The sequence below is a fragment of the Aquarana catesbeiana genome, linkage group LG04 (assembly GCF_042186555.1).
Source record: "Aquarana catesbeiana isolate 2022-GZ linkage group LG04, ASM4218655v1, whole genome shotgun sequence".
NCBI classification, from domain to species: Eukaryota; Metazoa; Chordata; class Amphibia; order Anura; family Ranidae; genus Aquarana; species Aquarana catesbeiana.
This window is the reverse complement of record NC_133327.1, coordinates 152,694,297-152,714,295: the sequence shown is the minus strand read 5'-3', so window position 1 is coordinate 152,714,295 and position 19,999 is coordinate 152,694,297. Positions and strand designations below refer to the sequence as shown.

At 41.8% G+C, this 19,999-nt stretch overlaps 1 protein-coding gene across 1 annotated transcript in view; it reads left to right on the top strand.

Annotated features, from left to right (window-relative positions):
• The window catches only part of SLC9A9 (solute carrier family 9 member A9), a 1,177,825-nt gene that overhangs the window by 197,532 nt on the left and 960,294 nt on the right, over positions 1–19,999 (top strand). The window contains exon 6 of the mRNA XM_073625891.1: positions 9,374–9,479. Within this exon, the coding sequence (XP_073481992.1) occupies positions 9,374–9,479 (106 nt within the window). The remainder of the gene's footprint in view (positions 1–9,373; positions 9,480–19,999) is intronic.

Below are 19,999 nucleotides of genomic sequence, written 5' to 3'. Positions count from 1 at the left end.
GTTTTACACAGATCCTCCTCTTCTCAGGTACCTCTTCAGTGCTCCTGGCTCCTCCCTCCGGTTGAGTGCCCCCACAGCAAGCAGCTTACTATGGGGGACCCGAGCCAAGCTGTAGCTCCCTGTGTCCATTCAGACACGGAGCCATGGCCTGCCCCTACTCCGTTTCTCTACACATTGGCTCCCTGACTTTGACAGAAATGGGAGCCAATGGCACTGCGCTGCTGTCTCAGCCAATGAGGAGGGGAGTCCCAGGCAGCCGAGCATCTTGTGCAACATTGCTGGATCTATATGGACCTCGGGGTAAGTATTAGAGTGGCTGAGGGGGGCTGCTGCACACAGAAAGCTTTTTATCTTAATGCATAGAATGCATTAAAGTGTTTCTAAACCCACAATAGTAAAATCAGTCGGTATATGCAGTAAATCATGCTTGTTATACTCACTGTGGAACCTTAGGGGTTAAATCTGTGCATTGTGTAAAAGTTTGATCCGGTCTTCTCTGATCCTCCCCTTTTTCCACTGTCCCCAATCCAAATCCTGATATAACAGAGGCTTTAGAGTCGCTTTGCACATGCTCAATGTGGTATGTATTGCTAGAGAGGTTTTTTTTTTTTCTTGGGAGGGTGCATGTGACCAGCACAGGGCCAATCAGCACTGTCCAGAGAGAGAATCAGTGGTCCTGCAACCCCATAGGACAGTCAGAGAGAAATGAAAACTCCTTCTACAAGCTTTAACCAGATGCTGATAGAAGTCAAAGGACTGCTATATACTGCTGATGAGAAAAGGTTTTTTAGCAGTTTATGTTTACTAAAGTAATTGCATTTCCATGTTCTGTACTGTGGGAGACCAGATATATTGAATGCAGGCACCTGGGTTTAGTACCACTTTAAGACCCCTTTCACGCTGGGGTGCTTTTCAGGCCTTTTAGCTCTAAAAATGGCGCCTGTAAAGCATCTGAAAAGCGCGTCTCCTGCCTTCCCAGTGTGAAAGCCTGAGTGTGTTCACACTTGGGCAGTGCACTTGCAGGAGGAGAAAAAAAGCCCTGCAAGCAGCATCTTTGGGGCTGTGCAGGAGCGGTGTATACACTGCTCCTGCACCGCCCCTGCCATTGAAAACGCTTTGCAGGCGCTTCAGCAGCTGTGCTTTTCAGGCTCTTTTAACCCTTTCCTCGGCCGCTAGCGGGGGGTTAAAAGCGCCCCGCTAGCGGCCGAAAAGCACCGCTAGTTTTAGCCCCCCTGCCCCAATGTGAACGTAGCCTAAGATAAAAAACCTTCTGCCTTTACGACCACTTTAAAACAAAAACACGTGGCTGGATAAAGGCTTTGATTATTCCAATATTATATATCTTGAAACTTTCCAAAAACTTGTCCACTTATGGCCTTTCATAGAAGAGAAAAACAAAAATATTACTAGATTTGATTTGATAAGAACAAAAATCAAAGAAAAAAAATTGGTTTTAGGTATGCATCACCGCAATTGTTAAAAATAAGTAATCACAGATAATACAATACAGTTTCCTATTAACCATTGCATATTACACATTCAGTGATAAGACCATTGCACTCTGACTAGTACTTCTAGACACATAGGAGGAGATTTACTAAAATTGGTGCATGCAGAATCTGGTGCAGCTGTGCATAGTAGCTAATCAGCTTCTAGGTTTTGTTGCCAAAGCTTAATTGAACAATGTGAAGTTAGAATCTGATTGGTTATTATGCACAGTGCACCAAGTTCTGTGTGCACCAGTTTTAGTAAATCCCCCCCACAGTTTGAATGCTTCACGTTGCTTTGTAGCTATGTGTCCTTCCACCTAGTGAAGAAACAGTAGGTGTGGTGCTGGAGGCTGAGTGAGGAATATGAGACTTTTTCCAAAGCACAGAGGGGACTAATGTAGTACATTGCCAGATCTAGGGGGGTGCTGGGGGTAGCCTAGATTTCAGCTGTGACCCCACCTACAACCCCCCCCCATGGAAGTTGTGCCCAGGCAGGGTTGCAAACCCATTTATCAGGGGAAGCAGTTTTTAGGGCCAGCTGGCTGCATCTGTCATGTTTCAGTGTCTCACAGACTCCAGCCAATCCCCAGCTCTACATAGACAGGAGAGGAGAGAGAACTCAATCTTCTCCAGCTCCTCCCTCCTCTCCTCCTGTGTCTGCCTCGGCCAGTGCTGTGCCTCAGAAAGGGGATGTGTGGGCGGGAGATATTAAGTACAGCAGCTGGAAGCTACATCTTTGCTGTATGAATGATGATAGTGCCTGGATATACAGATCACAGCTTGGGGTGAGTGAACACTGAGCACTGCTCTATTACTGAACTGTGTCCACCTTCCTCCCCTCTCTCCCCCTCCCTGTTCTTGGAGCTTTCAGAGTTCATTTCTTTCCAATCATTTTATTTGTTTTTTTGAGAATACAGACAAAAAACAGGGGAGAAACGTATGCAACATTAGAGTATATTAGCCAGGATTGGCCAGTCCAGGAAAGGAACGCATTAATGACAACTGATCATATATTAACAGGAAGAAAACATTAGTACATAACCTGTATCTATATATATACATGCTTGTTTAGTTACAGACGTTTTTCAGTTTCAAATTTGTACAATGGATAACCTGACAAAAGCATCAGTTAAGTAAACCAGGTCTGGCCAGGGTATCTACCTAGGGGCAGAGGGGGTGGGGGAAGGGGTAGGGGAAAGAGCGTGGGGGATAAAGGAAATGACTTGGAAGAATATAGAAGAGATTAAGGGGGACACACAGGGGAAAGGGATTAACTGGAGGGATGGGGGGGGGAGGAGTGAGATGGGGTAGAAGTGTAGATACATGAAAAGTAAAAGAGCTAAGGATTTAAGGAATACCCCATCTTTCTCCATCAGCAGGGTTAGAAATTACAGTGTAATATGGCTGTTATTCATTATCTGGGTACATTCCTTGCAGCGATGATTTCATGCCCAGGGGCACCTGAAGAAGTATTGGGGATGGCTCACAAGCTACCAGTTAGATAAACTGATGTTGTTTTTCCTCAAGTTTGTGATGCTTCTGTTCAACCGCTTCCTGTCCATTATCCCTTTAAGAGCTCCTTTACATGAGCTTTGGTCTCTGAAGAGCGATCTGTGTTCAGATCACTCTTCAGAGAGCATTTGGCAGGCAGTGAGGAAGTGTTGTCACCTCCACACCACCTGCTGTAATCCCTGGAACTCCACATACTACATACTGCAACCACATTGCATGCAGTTGTGGGGTGCTTGCAGAGCAGCCCCATTCACTTGAATAGAATGCGGTCATCAGGCGCTGTGCCCACAGAAAGCAACAGAGGATATAAATTCTGTCACAAAACCATGGCCATGATGCAAAGCATCTCAGTGGCAGCATGTGTACACCCCAGCCCTGTGTTGTCAACCATCTGTAAATTTACAGATGATTTGTGAAAAATAGGCATTTTTCTGCTGTCAATAAATGCCTGTGGACAGGAGAAAAGTGGCTGTAAAAAAAAAAACCCTTGTCAGCTCTGAAATGTACATGCACAGCACCAAAGCCATCCGAGTAGAGAACTTCCAGGCATGGCCTCAGGCAGTAGGGCGGGTCGGGTGTGTGCCTGCCTAGTGACATCTTGCACTTATCAAGCATGGCTTATATTCACACACCCCACTGTTTGCTAATCGACTGGCTCTGGAACTGCGCATTTTAGAGTCAGTGACAAGGAGATTTATTTAAAACCTTTCCATGGCAGCCACCTGCCAGTGGTGAAGGTATGTGTAAACATGGCAGCCATCAGAAATTTTTGGATTTTTGGGCCACTTACATAGCTTTAGGCCTGTGCCCCCCCCCCCCCCCCCCCAGCTTGCCCACGGGCCATCCCACCAAATCACACTGGCCACCTCACCTATACGCACTCAGCCCCCCCCGTCCTGAATATATGCCAGCCCCCCTCACACCTGTATATATGCCAGCCTCCCACCTGTATATATATGTTAGCCCCACTCATACACAAATCTGTAAACACACAAGCCTCTGCCCTCTCCCTTTCCTTCACAGCCCCTACTTGTAAAGGAAATCTTCCTACCTTGTCCCAGCTCGTTTTCACAAAGCTGACATGTTGCTGACTCAGAGGAGCACAGTATGGGCAGCTCACACGAGGGGTGCACATGCACATAGTAGCCAGAGGTGGCAGTAAAAAGCTTGATATCTGAGCTCAATGACGCAGAAAGCAGCAGAAGCTGCACGATAATTTCTATAGTGCACAAAATGGCTCCCCTTCACCCGTCCTGCCTTCTTCTGGCCCGGACGGGCCCCTTACAGTTGTATTGGTTGTACCCCCTGATGGCGGCTCTGTGTGTAAAGGGGCACTCTGCTGGGCTCTGCTGATAGGGGCGATACTCTGCTGTAAGGGGGGACTCTGCAGACTCTGATGTAAGGTGGTGGCCCTCTGGGGACACTGATGTAAGGTGGGACTTTGGAGACATGGATGTAAGGGAAGACTCTGAACATGGTGCTCATTCTGACTGCTGCACTCTATAAGTTGCTTGGTTTTTTACTTAGTCCTGACCCTGCACACTGTACATTATGTTGTACATAGACTTGACCAAGATGTCTCAACTGTTTCTGGCTTTAATAAAGTTCTTCTTTAAAGTGTAAGTTCACCTTTAGAGAAAATTTGCAAGGTGACCTAACACTGGACCCCTCCCCACCTCCCCTATCCTGCTATACATACCTCCCATGATCCTACACTGTTATGTTTCTGCATGCTGCTCGACCAGTCAGGGAATATGAAATCACTGCAGCTTTATCCCCTCTCCTTGCCGTGCTGACAGGATGGGCTAGACAGATTCTGATTGGTCAGTGCCATTCATGTGATAATGCTGATTAATTATAATCCATCTGGTCTGTACTGGCTGCACAGTATGGAGAGGAGATTAAGTTGCAGGGATGTCAAATCCCCTGACCAGTGGAGTGATATGTGGGACAGTGCAGGATCATGGGAGGTAAGTACAGAGGGACTGGGGGAGGTAGGGAGGTGGTCCAGTGTTAGGTCACTGTACAGACTTTTTGTAAAGATGAACTTACACTTTGAGGTAGGCTCAGTAAAGCAGCCCATACATCAGTCATTTTGTTTTTGTTCAACCAACGTTTTGAGCTAAAAAAAAAAAAATAACTTGATTCCCACATCCACACATTTGACACTGCCCTCCTTTCTCTACACATGTTGACCTCACATCCTCTGCCCCCCTGACATTTTTTACTGCACCCTCACATTCGCCCGGCTATATCCAGCCCTTGTGTAGTGTCTCATCATCACACACAGCAATTTCTTTCACAATAAAAAACAGGCATGCAGTGTCCTGTTGAGAAGATAAGAGATGGGATTCTCACTTTCCATCGGCCTCCAGGTCTCTCCTGTTGGCGTACACATTGCATACTGTAATGTTAAAGCTTCTTCTCTGCATTGTTTCCCAAGTGCCCATACCAGTAACCCCAACAAGCATTAGAAAAAGGGGTGCAAATTTCAGACTGAAGGTTAATGCCAGTTGTCGAGGGTGGATTTATAAGCAGTGCCTAATGCAACTCTAGTTATTTTAACTTCCCGCATACATGTGATCTCATTGCACTAGATTAATGTCATCATGGTGCAGAAATTATGATGTTGGGCCTTCTAAAAAAAAAAAAAAGGTATCCTATTGTACCTGCCTGATCAGCAGTATAACTATTAGCACAATCTTGTCCATATATTATCTTCACTGAATATTTATAATGTAGGATAATTTGTGAAGGTTTTCTCAAGTACAAGAGCATTAAGCTCAATTAGTCCATCCTCTTACCACACAGGTACTCTCCTCACATTAATAACCAGAAGTTCCTATTCAAAGTGAGGTTATTCTGCTGTGCTGATGAGCATTGTGACTTGATTAATACAAACAGATATCTGAAAATACATCCCTGATTAATTAGGCTATGTTAGTATGCTAATGATGAAGCAAAAATGATTATACAAGTGCATGTTCGCTTATTATTCTAAATGACCATTTTGAGTAAAATAGTGCAATTATATTGTAGAATTGTTCCATCGCCTTGTTATTAACCTCTGTACAATGTATTTATATAGGGTGTAAATATTGTATACATTTGCATTCTCTTGTTACATACTTCTTTCAGCTTTCATAAAGGTTACATTGTGAATAATATCTAATTGGCTTACTGGTGGTGTATAGTCTTACATCTTATTAAACTCTCATTGCTTTTGTTCTTTTGTGCTCTTTGAAAGCAACATGATCTAAACTGGACTCCATCTTTTTAAGAAAGTATACACTGTAAACTCTTAAAGAGTTAGGATATGTCTTAGTGATCCCGACTTGGTGGCTACTCGCCAACGACAGGCTTGCTAAAACACTGCTCAGCTGCTGCTATGGCATTGCTCCCTAGCTTACAAGAATGCAGCAGAATCTCATTTGCTAGGAAGGGAACAGTAAATAAAAACCTCATTGTTGAAGGTCAGCAAGTCCCGGTTACTTACCCTACTGTTAAATGGCACAGACTGCCGTAGACTGCAAGAATCTGAGCTTATCAGATTGGATCCGTTAATACAGTAGTATTCTGTGGTGATAAAAAGTAACAATAATGTTTTTTGTTCAGTTCTAATTTATACATTTTTAAAAATATGTTTGATATCTTTTTTTTTCCCTATATGTATGAAGTATAATTTTCACAAATAAGCATTGTTTATAGGGCACACCCATAACATAGGATTCCCCAAGTGGTTTAGCCTGCCTGTGAAATTCTTACCTCCTGTCAGGGCTGGGCTCCTGCTACTTTACGGGCAACTCTTTTCTTTCAGTGCTCAGAAGCTGCTCAGCTGTCGGTTACCACAGTGACTCACATGATTACCATTTACCTGCCTCATTAGTCCAGCCTACAGCCAGACCCTTTTTGCTATTTAAGCAGCTTAGCTCATTTCCTACTTGTGTGTCCCTTCCTGTGCTCCTGTGTATGACTTGGCCTGGCTGACTTCCCTTCTGATGCCTGTTCCTGATTTTTGCTCCTGAGTACACTGACTTCTGGTTTCCTGGCCCGGCTCGTCTGATTACCTGCTCAGGCATCCAAACCCTGGCTTCTGTTTTTTGACTACGTTCCTGAACTGTGTTATTTTTATCATTTCATTAAAGCTGTGATTTTTAACTGCACTTTCTGTCTCCGTCTGGTTTATGGTTCCTGACACTTCCTTGCTGCAGTATATAATAGACTGCCATGTTACGTATTGGATTGAATAAGAACACTGTGTGGAGTACTAAGGACATTGCACTTTATGTGTAGACATTTAAACATATTTTTGTACTATAAGGAGATCATTTTTGCACTTTGTCAGATATTTTACACTTTATCAGATTTTGTATGTCGATATCAAATTGTCATTGTTTATTTATTGATTTAGCGCTGCACTAATTGTTTTTTGATTCCTATTGTCACATTATAAGGAAGTGTGGGGAGTGTTGGCAGCTTTATTTGATATATATAGCAGCTCATCAGATAGCTGTACCTGGGGACTGCGGCCTGGTTCTAGCTTGCTGCTATTCCATCCCCATCATCAGGGGCCCTGGTGAAGAAGCAGGCTGGGGCTTAGGCTCTGCACCCTAAGTTGAAGTTCTACAAGGACACACTGAAAGACACTTAGAAAGCTGACAATGGGTTTTTTATTTCGGACTCGCTGGGACTGGTTTTCTAGAGGAAACTGCACAAGAGCATTGAGAAACTGACATGGCATACTAGTATTGTAGGTTTGCATGAGCCCACAGATGTTCATTTACCCATTAAAAGCAATAAAAAACACAAAGAATTTGAATGTGACCAGCACTACAATTAGGCCCCATTCACACGTGCGGATCCCGGGAGGATCCGTTTTTGGAAATCCACTTGCTCAGCGGGGATCGCTCCGTTTATCCCCACTGAGCCGGCAGATGACTAGTCCATCTCTTCAAACTGTGCAGAAACGGACCGGTCAGATCGCCACTTTCCTCTATGGGGGGATTGGATGAAAATGGACTGTCTGTCCGTTTTCATCCGATACGATCCGCAGACAGATGGAAAAATAGAGTTTTCCTCCGTCATCAGTTTCGGAGCATAGCAGAGACTGATGTCATCGGATGTCAGTGGATGTTCATCCGCTGACATCCGCTATCCCATAGGGATACATGAATGTCCGTTTTTCATCTGAAAACGGATGGATAAAAAAACGGACATTCCGCCCGTGTGAAAGGGGCCTTACTCAGTTAAGCTATGAAAGATGCCTGTGGCTAACAGAGTAGAAGCTTCACAAAACCTGTATTCTGTGTAGTGTAAGTACAGGGATTTATCATCAAAAAATATATTTGCTAAAAGCAACATTTGAAATTGTGTAACCCCTCCCCTCCTTTCCCGCAAAGCATTCTCTGTTGCCTTTTTTACTTTTTGGTCATTTTTTTACAGTCATTACATGAAATCAGTCAGCACTTTGTGCAGGGTGTCTAAATATGTCTATTCAGTCCAATACCAGAGTTAAACCTAGTGCATTCAGTAATCAGCTCTCAGAAACAGATCTGGCCCGAAAAAACAGAAACACAGGAGTCAAATAAATCTAAAGGTAAAGTGATGGAGATGAATGTAATAAAGTCACATGGCTCAGTGTATTTTTAAGAAAATATGGGTGAGAAATGTAAATGTCTCTACTAATACTCTGATATTCCCAACTCTGGGAATCACACTGTCCATGTCTGGTGTATAATAAAAGAATCATCCACTTAAGAAATAAGAGGGAAAATGAAATTATGACGTGGAAAAAACAGGTTGGCAAAAGTGTTTCCCTTCAATTAGGATTCCTGCATTCCTAGGCATGATGATGTGTAACCTATGCATAATTCTGGACATGAACATTTATAGAGCAAAACAGAGAGCACAGTCAAGAATCCTCTTCTTGCCTCATTAACATCTCATTAGTACTATGGGCCATTGCACATGATAGCAATGTAATGGAAACAGACGCCTAGGATAGCGCAACCTCAGTTGGCTTCAGTGCTGTGATTAACAACTGTTGAAGTTAATGCTATTAAATGCTAGAAACATTGCTCAGCAAATCTTGTCTGGAGTGAAAATTATTGAGCAATGGAGAATGGCTGTAAACTGAAATCTTACAGAACCGAAGACATCATATATGTGGCAGGTTGTTTTAATCATCTCTGCACTGATTTACTACGTGTTAGTACATGGATGGGAATACATTAACACTAAGCCTATCATAGTGTAGAACCTATTGGTGGTGATCCAGCTAACATCTGTTTCTACTGAACTGTGTTCCTTGCTATTGAAGGTATAATAGAAAATATAAAAAATACTTAGCACTTCTGCTTTGATCTTTACAGTGACGGTGTTGGCTATATTCCATGAGCTGAATGTGGATACTGATCTGTATACCTTACTGTTTGGAGAGAGCGTTCTGAATGATGCAGTTGCCATTGTCCTCACTTAGTAAGTATGTTAAAAAAAGAGAAGGTGTTCAAAATTTGCCTATAAAGTCCCAATGGGGGAATGTTTTTTACATTTTCTTAGTAAGTATGTTTGACTTTGTAAAGTGCTTTAGTGCTTTTGTTGCTCACAGTAGCCTAATCTATAAAAATGGAAATTCGTATTAACCAGCAATTATTAAACATTTGTTCTTCAACTGTACTTTGCATTTGGAGGTTTACAGTTGAATTGTTGCTACTTCACAAGACCATATAGTTTACAATCAGATTACGCAATATTTTTTAAATATACCAACAACTATGTAGTGCGAGGACCCACCTGAATACAAATTAAATATCCAAATGATATTCATCTTGGATTCTTTATTTAGAACAGGGTGGTTTCACAAGTTTTATACCTGCCTTTAACTTTTAATGACTCACTTCACTATTACTGTGTACCTGTAGTCCCTGGACTAAAATTTGTGATTTAAATAGTAAAAACACATATTATTTTAGGGAGTCTTCCTCTGGAACAAAATTGAAGGAGTGATTTAACTTAATGGACAGCAGTCTTTTTTCTACCTTATTAGTTATGCGTATAGGGGCACAAGGCATTTTTGCACTATTGGCACAATGTTTTTCCCTGACCAAGCTATTTGATGTAGAGAAATGTGTTATGAAGAGGACGTTTGATTTTTAAATAAATGTTGATCCTGCCCCCTTCCCCTGTCCCCTTATTCCCTTCCCATAACCTTTATGAAGTTTGGTGATATATCCCTTGTAGTTTAGGTAGTTACCCGGCCAATTTTATTTTGTCCATCTGGTTGTAGGCCATGCCTGGGTCATTATTATAGCCTCTGGGGCCTCTCTGTTGACCCCGGTCTTCTTTATTCTCTCTTTTCATTTTGAACATATTTGCATTCTTATGCTGCACTTCATCTGTACTTTTTGGAAACTCCCACCTGTCACCTCTTTCTGAGACTTTCATGTTTCCTGTCGGTACTCGCTTGCAGTGCAAATTGTAATTTCTTGGGTGCTCATTGATGCTGTGCAGACCTTATTGTATTACCATTGATTATGCAAGTCTGCCTTTTCATGTGACCTAGTGGTGCACTTTTTTTGCACATGTTTGAAAATGCGACTTTTTGTTAACTATAGGAATTACAAAAAAAAAAAAATGAAATGTTCATGCACTATATATTGGAAGTTGAGTAAAAAGGCAGGTTAGATATATAATGAACTTCTAGTGGATAGGAACACCAAAGCAACTGTCCCTTTTCCTTTCCCCTATGGGGTTCAGATGTGTTCTACAAAGTTGATCAAATTAGGTAGACTGTTTTATAGAGCATTATATAGAAATATCCCCTCTGTTGAACTCCATAACTTATTAGTAATAGGTAGTTAGTTATACAAGGCAAAACTAGATGTATAATGTCATTTTAATATTTAAAAGAAGGTTAGGTATAAGTCCAGGGGATGTAGAGACATATAAATGGAGAGATATATTATCTTTATCAGGAAATAGTCTCTTGCCCTGTGTAGAATGCTAAGTGTAATATTTTCAGTACATTTTATTAAAGTGTTCAGACTGATAACACTAGACAGATTGATAAGAATTTAAAAAAACTTTGACAGCAGCTTATGAGATTCCACATTTAATTTGCAATCTTGCCATAAAAAATAACAGCTAAAATCTAGTTATGAAGCATACATGTTGTACACATTTTTTCAATGCATTTTACATATTACAGATATGTTTAAAATTGTGTAGCTTGGGCACTCTGATGTAGTTTGGATTCTCTTTGCAGTATGAAATGGAGGAACTCCTCTGTATACCCAGCACCAAACACTTGCGTTCATCTGTATTTTCAAGCCCATCTTCAGGCAAAAGCTGAACTCAATGAATGCACAAACAGATACATATACACTTAAAATACATATATAGGAGCCATTAGACCCACCAAACAATTTATATTTATGTCTATCCTGTCCTGAGATTTAAACAGCCCTTTCAGATTGCACAGCCCCGTTTACCTAATTTTTCTTTGCTGCAGTTAAGCAACAAAGCTTGATCACCTCCCTGTCTTCAGACTTTGGAGAGAGAAGGAGTATCTACAAATGGATGAACTCCTCTTTCTCCTTTTTATCCTTGAACTAGTTTCTTGATAATGCATATAAATGCAGATGTCCAATTGTCCCTAAGTATTGCCCCTCCCTCTCCTAGTCTGAGGCTTCTGTAAAGTAGATTAAAGTGATTGTAAAGCTTCCATTTTTTAAATTAAAACAATAAACATGTCATACTTACCTGTCTGTGCAATAGTTTTGCACAATGCAGCCCAGATCCTCCTCTTCTGGTGTCCCCCACCGGCGTTCTTGGCTCTTCCTCTTCAAACCAGCATCAATTCTTACACTTGCACACTTTGTACACTTGCACAAAGTCAGGGATTTTGTAGGATTAGAGACAGGCGTATGCTTAACCAACTATACCAAACAGGTGCTGTGGTTCATCAATTTCATATGCAGATTGAAACACAGTTATTAACTTATCATTTAGCTGTAATAGTAAGTAGTTTGTTTGCTGAAGGTTTATAGAGCGGTACAATAATGAGTGTCTGCAGGCAACAGTGAGGCATGGTGAAGGTTCATTGCAAGTTTGGGGCTACATTTGGAGTTTGAGTTTTGATCAGGATCAATGGTGTCCTCAGTGCTGAGAAATACAGGCAGATTCCTTATCCATTATGCCATACCAGGGAGGTATGTGATTGGCCCCAAATTTATTCTGCAGCAGGAGGATGACCCCAAGAATACAGCCAATGTCATTAAGAACTATTTTTAGCATAAAGAAGAACAAGGAGTCCTGGAAGTGATGGTCTGGCCCCCCACAGAGCCCTGATCTCAACATCATCAAGTTTGTCTGGCATTACATGAAGAGACAGAAGGATTTGAGGCAGCCTACATCCATAGAAGATCTGTGGTTAGTTCTCCAAATGTTTGGAACAACCTACTTGCCAAGTTCCTTCAAAAACGGTGTGCAAGTGTACCTAGAAGAACTAATGCTGTTTTGAAGGCAAGGGGTTGCCACACCAAATATTGATTTAATTTGGATTTATCTTCTTGCACTTACTTTCCATTTTGTTAATTGATAAAAAAAAAACAATTAACACCTCTATATCTGCAAGCATTCTTAATTTTTTCACACCTGCCTAAAACTTTTGCACAGTAGTGCATATATTTGAAAATTGGTTAAGACTGATGTACTGACTGCCCATCTCATTTCTTGAGGTCTCGAAAATGCAAGGACAGTACAAGTACCCCAAAATGATCCATTCATGGAAAGTAGACCGTCTAAGGTATTTAGTAAGAGGCATAGAGAGTTTTTTAAGTTGTACGTTTTTGCCACTTTTTTGGAAAACAAAGAAATTAAATATATTTTTTCCCCACAAAGATTTAATTTTAACACGTTATGTCTCACACACAGCATAGGCATACTTACAATTACACCCCAAAACACATTCTGCTATCCTCCCAAGTTTTGGGTTAACACATGTGTGACACTTTTTCATTGCCTAGATGCATAGAGGGGCCCAAAATCCAAGGAGCACCTTTGGGCTTTCAAAGAGCATAAGTTACACATAAATTACACATCTAATTTTCTGACTACCTATCACATTTTAGGAGGCTTTGGAGCAACTGGACAGTGGAAACACCCACAAAATGACCCAATTTTGGAAAGCAAACATTCCAAGGTCTTTGCTAAGGGGCATAAAGAGTTTTTTGAAAAATTCATTTTTTGCCACAAGTTTTTGGAAAATTATTATTTTGTTTTTGTTTTTTACACAAAATTGTCAATTAATAAGATATTTTTAACACACATCATCTTAGAATTACAACCCCAAAACACATTCTGCTACTCCTCCGGAATATGGAGATACCAAATGTGTGAGACTTTGGACTTTCAAAGAGCATAAGTTACACATAAATTACACATCTAATTTTCTGACTACCTATCACATTTTAGGAGGCCTTGGAGCAACTGGACAGTAGAAACACCCACATAATGACCCAATTTTGGAAAGCAAACACCCCAAGGTACTTTCTAAGAATCATAATAAGTCTTTTGAAGACTTTATTTTTTTTGCCACATATTTTTGGAAAATGCAGAATGAAAATGATTTTTTTTTATGCAAAGTTGTCAATTTAGTAAGATATTTCTCATCTACAGCATGGGCATACTTATAATTACAACTCAATACACATTCTGCTACTCCTTCTGAATATGGCAGTGTTACATGTATGAGACTATTTTAGTGCCTGGACTGATTACATACCATACATTGTATCCTGTGTATCACACAAATGAACCAATTGTATCAAAAGCAAGGAAATATAGCTCAGTGTAGCGTCACCTATAGCAGTCCCAATTCATATAAGCCAGGCAAACCTAGCCTACTGGTACGTGGATCCCCCCCCCAGGAATGCCATTTTCGCTGGCTAGGAAGTACAGGAGGCTAACAAAAGGAAATACAGGAGAACAGAAAAGTTTCTGTAGTTCCAGGAGTGCCGTTGTCTGCAGGGGATGGCTGAGACTGGTGTCATGCAGGAACATAGTCAGTGCAGATGGGTGATGCACATGCAGAGACATGGTCATCATATGCACAAAGGAATGGCGACAAGAAGCTTCCTGAAGATGCATGATTGGATGCGAAACGCGTAGAGGCTTCTGGGTAATGCCAATGTCACTTCCTGCCTTAACCCGCACCGAGGCTTGGCTTGGACCGCACGCTGATCCCGGGAGACGGAACGATGCTAGTGGGCCCTACAAAGCATTGCTGGAAAGATTTGCTGGTCTATAGGCACTATATTTGTGAGTGTAAATTTTATATACCTATTTTATTGATTGAATAAATTTTAACATGTTGCATAATGATGGCTGTCTACTTTTTATGAGATCCTGAGATTAATGTCGAGGTGCAAGGAGTGATTACTGGCAACCAATTTGGGAATCTTCAGACATGCTTATGTGAGTGGGAGTGGTTAACCCAGCATTAACCAAAGGCGCATTTTTTCCTTGTTTCTGGTGAGTATCCATTTTAGAAGGTGGTGGTGTTTCACGAATTGATGAAAAGTTTTCCAGCCACAGATGTGAATTTGTGCATGTGGGTTTCAGATAACCAGCTTGTGAAGAGGCTTATTGGGACTGTTTGTTGCACAAATTATTTTTTATTTTTACTATTTTAGAAAATTTAGTTTTGATGAATTAATTTATTAATAATTTTTGATGAATCACAATCACAGAAAAAAATTGTTCACGTTTTTTGTGGTAAGACACATATTTTATTTAGGGTCAGCGCTTGTTACACCTTTCACTGTAATAGTCAAGCAGTTAACCCCTGCAGTGTGGGTGGACATTTTATTTTATGCGTTTTGTGGGTTTTTTATATATATTTTTTTATATATGAGAGAATCACCAGAAAAGTACAGCTGTTCCACTGTGTATAAATAAAAAAAGTTGCAATTGTAGAAGACATTTCACTTATCAGTATGGAAGACAAATAACGCTGAGTAATCCTTTCTTATTTCATTTCTTCCCCAGACAAATTCCTCTAGGATAAACTGATCAGCTTAAGAAAAACATTTTCTCTTCATGTCTGAATGAAATTTACCTGGCATTACAAACTATTCATATCCTTGTAACAAAAGACTTCCTAGGTTTTTCTTCTTTTTTTTTTTTTTAATAAATACAAGATTTGCAAGACTGGAGCTTTTAGGCTCCATTAGTGCATCAGATTATCTGTTTACAAGGTCCATATATTTTCAGCATTACTTGTGTTTAATACAAGGCTTTGTGTGAAAAATATATATTTAATTTCAGAAGTTGCCCGAGCAGCAAAGGACAGGAAACACCACTCTTTCTGTTACACTTTATGGCTCTGACTCGCATCATTTGTTATCCTGATGTTTAATAAATTACTTGCTCATTGGTTCTCCTCTCACAGCAAAGGCAATATTGTATTAGAGAGCCCAACTCCAGGATTAACAACCCCCTCAAGCCTCCAGCTCCCACCCTCCTCCAACTAATTGGTATAAAAAAACCTAAATGCCCATTTTACTTAACCGAAGCCCTGATCACATGATGATACATCTGTCTTCTTTCTAGTTCCTGTGGTCTTTCTTTGGATGTCTTTGGATGTTCACATCACTATTTATCTACTATCACTGCTTATGCTGGCTCAGTATAGCCCCAGAGGCAGGAAAACTCGCAGAAACAGTGGCCAGTGTCCAAGCAGATAAGAAACAGAGAGACATGTCAGGTCCCCAGAACAGGATATTAGCTTTGCTCATAGAGAAAACTGTGACTTTGATGCATTAGACCGCAAAATGGCTTCGAACATAGGTAGGCGATTGATTTGCCCAAAGAGCTACATGAGAAACTGGGACTGTTGTGGAGGGCCAAACTTAAAGTGGTTGTAAACCCTCTCCTATACCCAGTGAAGTGAACTGATACACAGAGATTGAACAAATCTCCCTACATAAGTTTTACATGTATATCTGCAGTCTTTCCAATTCTACAATCTTTAGAAAGTGTGCATTGTGTTAGAAATCTGGTTTCCTCTTCCAGCTGTGGGTGTGGAGTCTGGGCATACACTGTGCGAGAGCTGATTGGAGAAGATGTACACCCCCCCTCCACATAGGCAGAGGAACAAAGGAACATACAGAGCGGTACTTTGAATAGACCAGCTCTCTGGTTATCTATCTCTAAGAACCGTCCCCAACACAAATTTTCAGCTGCTGGTATCTTGTGTGTCGGAGAACTTGTCAGAAGTGACTCTGCTGATAACAGAGGAACAGAGCAGCAGAAAGACACTGCACTCAGAGCTTTGGAGAGAAATAAGTAAACACTACAGATATATGTGCCCAGGTCAGATTTCATGAATGGGGTTTACAACCACTTAAATTCTTAATTTTGGACCTGAAAAGGTTTGTAAGTACATAAACATATAGAAAACAAATGTATCAATATACAAAAGATTATAAAATCATATAAATCCAAGATTAAAATCAGACATTTTTTAAAACCATCAATGACAATTTCATGCGGTCGTAATGAATGTACAGTGGTTTCCATTCAACATGTTTCACCATGAAATGGCTACTTCAGGAGACTCATGAAGCCCTGTACAGAACATCACTATAAACAGAGAGAAAATAACACTATAGATTAAATTCATAGACTTCATACCAATATTAATGTATAGAAATACAAACATCGATGCATAAAAATACAGACTCCATCTTATGTATTTATACAGTCAAAATCATAATTAATAGGTCAGCTGATAGATCATCTTACCCTGGATGCAAACATGATTCCATAAACCAATGAAGACGTTAACACCTAACAGACTGCATTTTAGGAGTATCAGTGTGTCATAAAAGAAGAATAGACCATTAATGGAGCCTAATGCCGCGTACACACGGTCGGACTTTCCGGCATACTTGGTCCCGGCGGACCAGAGTCCGCCGAACAATCCGACCGTGTGTAGGCTCCGGCGGACTTTTCCGGCGGACTTTTTCCCAAAAGCCAGCCGGACCTAGATTTGAAACAAGTTTTAAATCTTTCCGTCGGACTCAGTTCCTGGCGGAAAGTCCGCTCGTCTGTGTGCTGGTCCGATGGAAAGCCCGCTCGGGAAGCCCCTACGCCGAAAAAAACAGCGTGGGGTCCCCCCTAAATTCCATACCAGACCCCGATCCGAGCACGCAGCCCGGTCGGTCAGGAAAGGGGGTGGGGACGAGCGAGCGCCCCCCCTCCTGAACCGTACCAGGCCGCATGCCCTCAACATGGGGGGGTGGTGCTTTGGGGGAGGGGGCGCCCTGCGGGGCCCCCCCACCCCAAAGCATCTTGTCCCCATGTTGATGAGGACAAGGGCCTCTTCCCGACAACCCTGGCCGTTGGCTGTCAGGGTCTGCGGGCAGGGGGCTTATCGGAATCCGGGAGCCCCCCTATAATAAGAGGGCCCCCAGATCCCAGCCCCCCACTCTATGTGAATGAGTATGGGGTACATGGTACCCCTACCTATTCACCTAGGGAAAAAGTGTCAATAATAAAACACACTACACAGGTTTTTAAAATAATTTATTAAACAGCTCCGGGGGGGGGTCTTCCGGCTTCGGGGGTCCCTCCGGTTCCTCTTCTCCCGGTGTTCCAGTTCTTCAGCCAGCTCCTCCGCTGTCTTCAGGCCGCTCTCTTGCCAGCGGAGGTCCGGACTTCTGGGCTTCTTGTCTTCTTCCCTCTTCTCTTCTCCAGATGTTGACACGACGCTCTCTCCGGCTGGACTGCTCTCTGAGGGCTCTGTTGTGACTTATATAGGCGGAGACCCCGCCCCCTTATGATGTCACAGTCCCTGGGCATGCTGGGACTGTGACGTTTTAGGGGCCATGGTCAACATCATCATTTCTTTGCTATAAAATTAGATAGAACCCCCAAACATTATATATGTTTTTTTAGCAGAGACCCTAGAGAATACAATGGCAGTCATTGCAACTTTTTATCTTGCACGGTATTTGCGCAGCAATTTTTCAAACGCGTTTTTTTTAAAAAAAAAACAGTTTCATGCTTTAAAAAAAAACAAAACAGCAAAGTTAGCCAAATTTTTTTGCATTGTGTGAAAGATGAAGTTACGCCGAGTAAATAGATACCTAACATGTCACGCTTCAAAATTGCACACGCTCGTGGAATGGCGCCAAACTTTGGTACTTAAAAATCCCCATAGGCGACGCTTTAACATTTTTTACTGGTTACATGTTTTGAGTTACAGAGGAGGTCTAGGGCCAAAATTATTGCTCTCGCTCTAACGTTCGCGGTGATACCTCACATGTGTGGTTTGAACACTGTTTTCATATGTGGGCGGGACTTACGTATGCGTTCGCTTCTGCGTGCGAGCTCACGGGGACAGGGGCGCTTTAAAAATTTTTTTTTTTTTTTTTTTATTGTTAATTTTACTTTTATTTTTATTTTTACACTTTAAAAAAATTTTTTTTTTTTTTTGATCACTTTTATTCCTATTACAAGGAATGTAAACATCCCTTGTAATAGGAATATGACACGATCAGTCCTGTTTACAGTGAGATATGGGGTCAATAAGACCCCACATCTCACCTCTAGGCTGGGAAGCCTAAAATAAAAAAAAAAAAAAAAACGATCGCCGCTTCACAGCCGAAGCGGCGCCGTTTTTTTGAATGCAGAGGCCGGGCGTGACGTCATAACATCGCGCCCGGCCTCCGAACGATCATAGAGACTCCATCTGGTCCGCCGGAAATCTCTATGGTGAACATCCGGCGCCGGCGGATCCGCTATCCGAATCACCGATCGCTGAGGTGAGTCGGTAGTAGCACTGGAGGGCGGCGGGAGGGGGGGGACGTCCCCTCCCGCCGCCCATAAGAATGATCAAGCGGCGGAACAGCCGCTATGATCGTTCCTATGGTGTACGGAATCGCCGGCTGAAAATGCCGGTATCTGAATGATGTCTGTAGCCTCAGACATCATTCAGATATAAGCCCTGAAAGTCGAGGACGTCATATGACGTCCTCCGGATGTCAAGCGGTTAAAATGATTCATTATGTTAACCTATGTTTATTTTTATGGTTACAATATTATACTGTAAACCCACAGTCTCAGATGGTTTGCTGGAGAAGGCTCTTATAAATTATTGTAGTTTTAGAAAATCCCCAGCTACACAATCCACCAACAACAAGATAGTGCCAAACAATCACAGTTTGAATAAGTAGTTGATGCAAGCCTACATCAGTAAGGAACTCTGTTAAACAGACAAATAAAAACAATGTTTGAAGAATGTGTATGGACAATTTGGAGCATATTGGAGGTGTTAATACGCTCGAATTTGTCCGTACAAATTCTTGGAACTTACATTGTTTTTTTTTGAGGGAAGAACAGTTTCATGTCTCCTGGAGTTTGCAGCATACAGGAGCTAACACAGGAAGAACTTGGCTAGGTAGCAGAGTGGTAGGAGAGCATAAGCACTTCTTCTAGGCAACATTCTACCACCAGAACTGAGTCACTATGCTGTACCGATCTACTCCTTGTGCTCTTTTCTTTCAGTTCTTGCAGCTCTCTACAAGGACATTGGTCGGCGTGCCCCTCTGAACCTGTTAGTTTTCTCCATGAGGAACCTGACAGGCTCAGAGAAGCATGCTGACAGTGGAGGCATTGAGGGCTGGGTGTGGCCATGGGGCCGCAATTTTCCCAGGTCTGGCTTAGAAAGACGCATTTGGAATTAAGACTGAGGAATATGGTAATTGGTGCACAAGGCACTATTTAATTAAAATTTTTCCGGTAGATTAGGCTTTAATTAAATATTTTCTGAGTCTACTACAGTATTTTAGAGAAAAATCACTGCTCTAGAAGGCTTTGGGACTTTGGAAAGCCAGAAATGGCCATTACACATAACACTGATGATTCCAGCTACTGTCCTCTCCTCCATCAGTGCAGGAAAGCTAAAGACCTGCTGGCAAATAATGTAACAT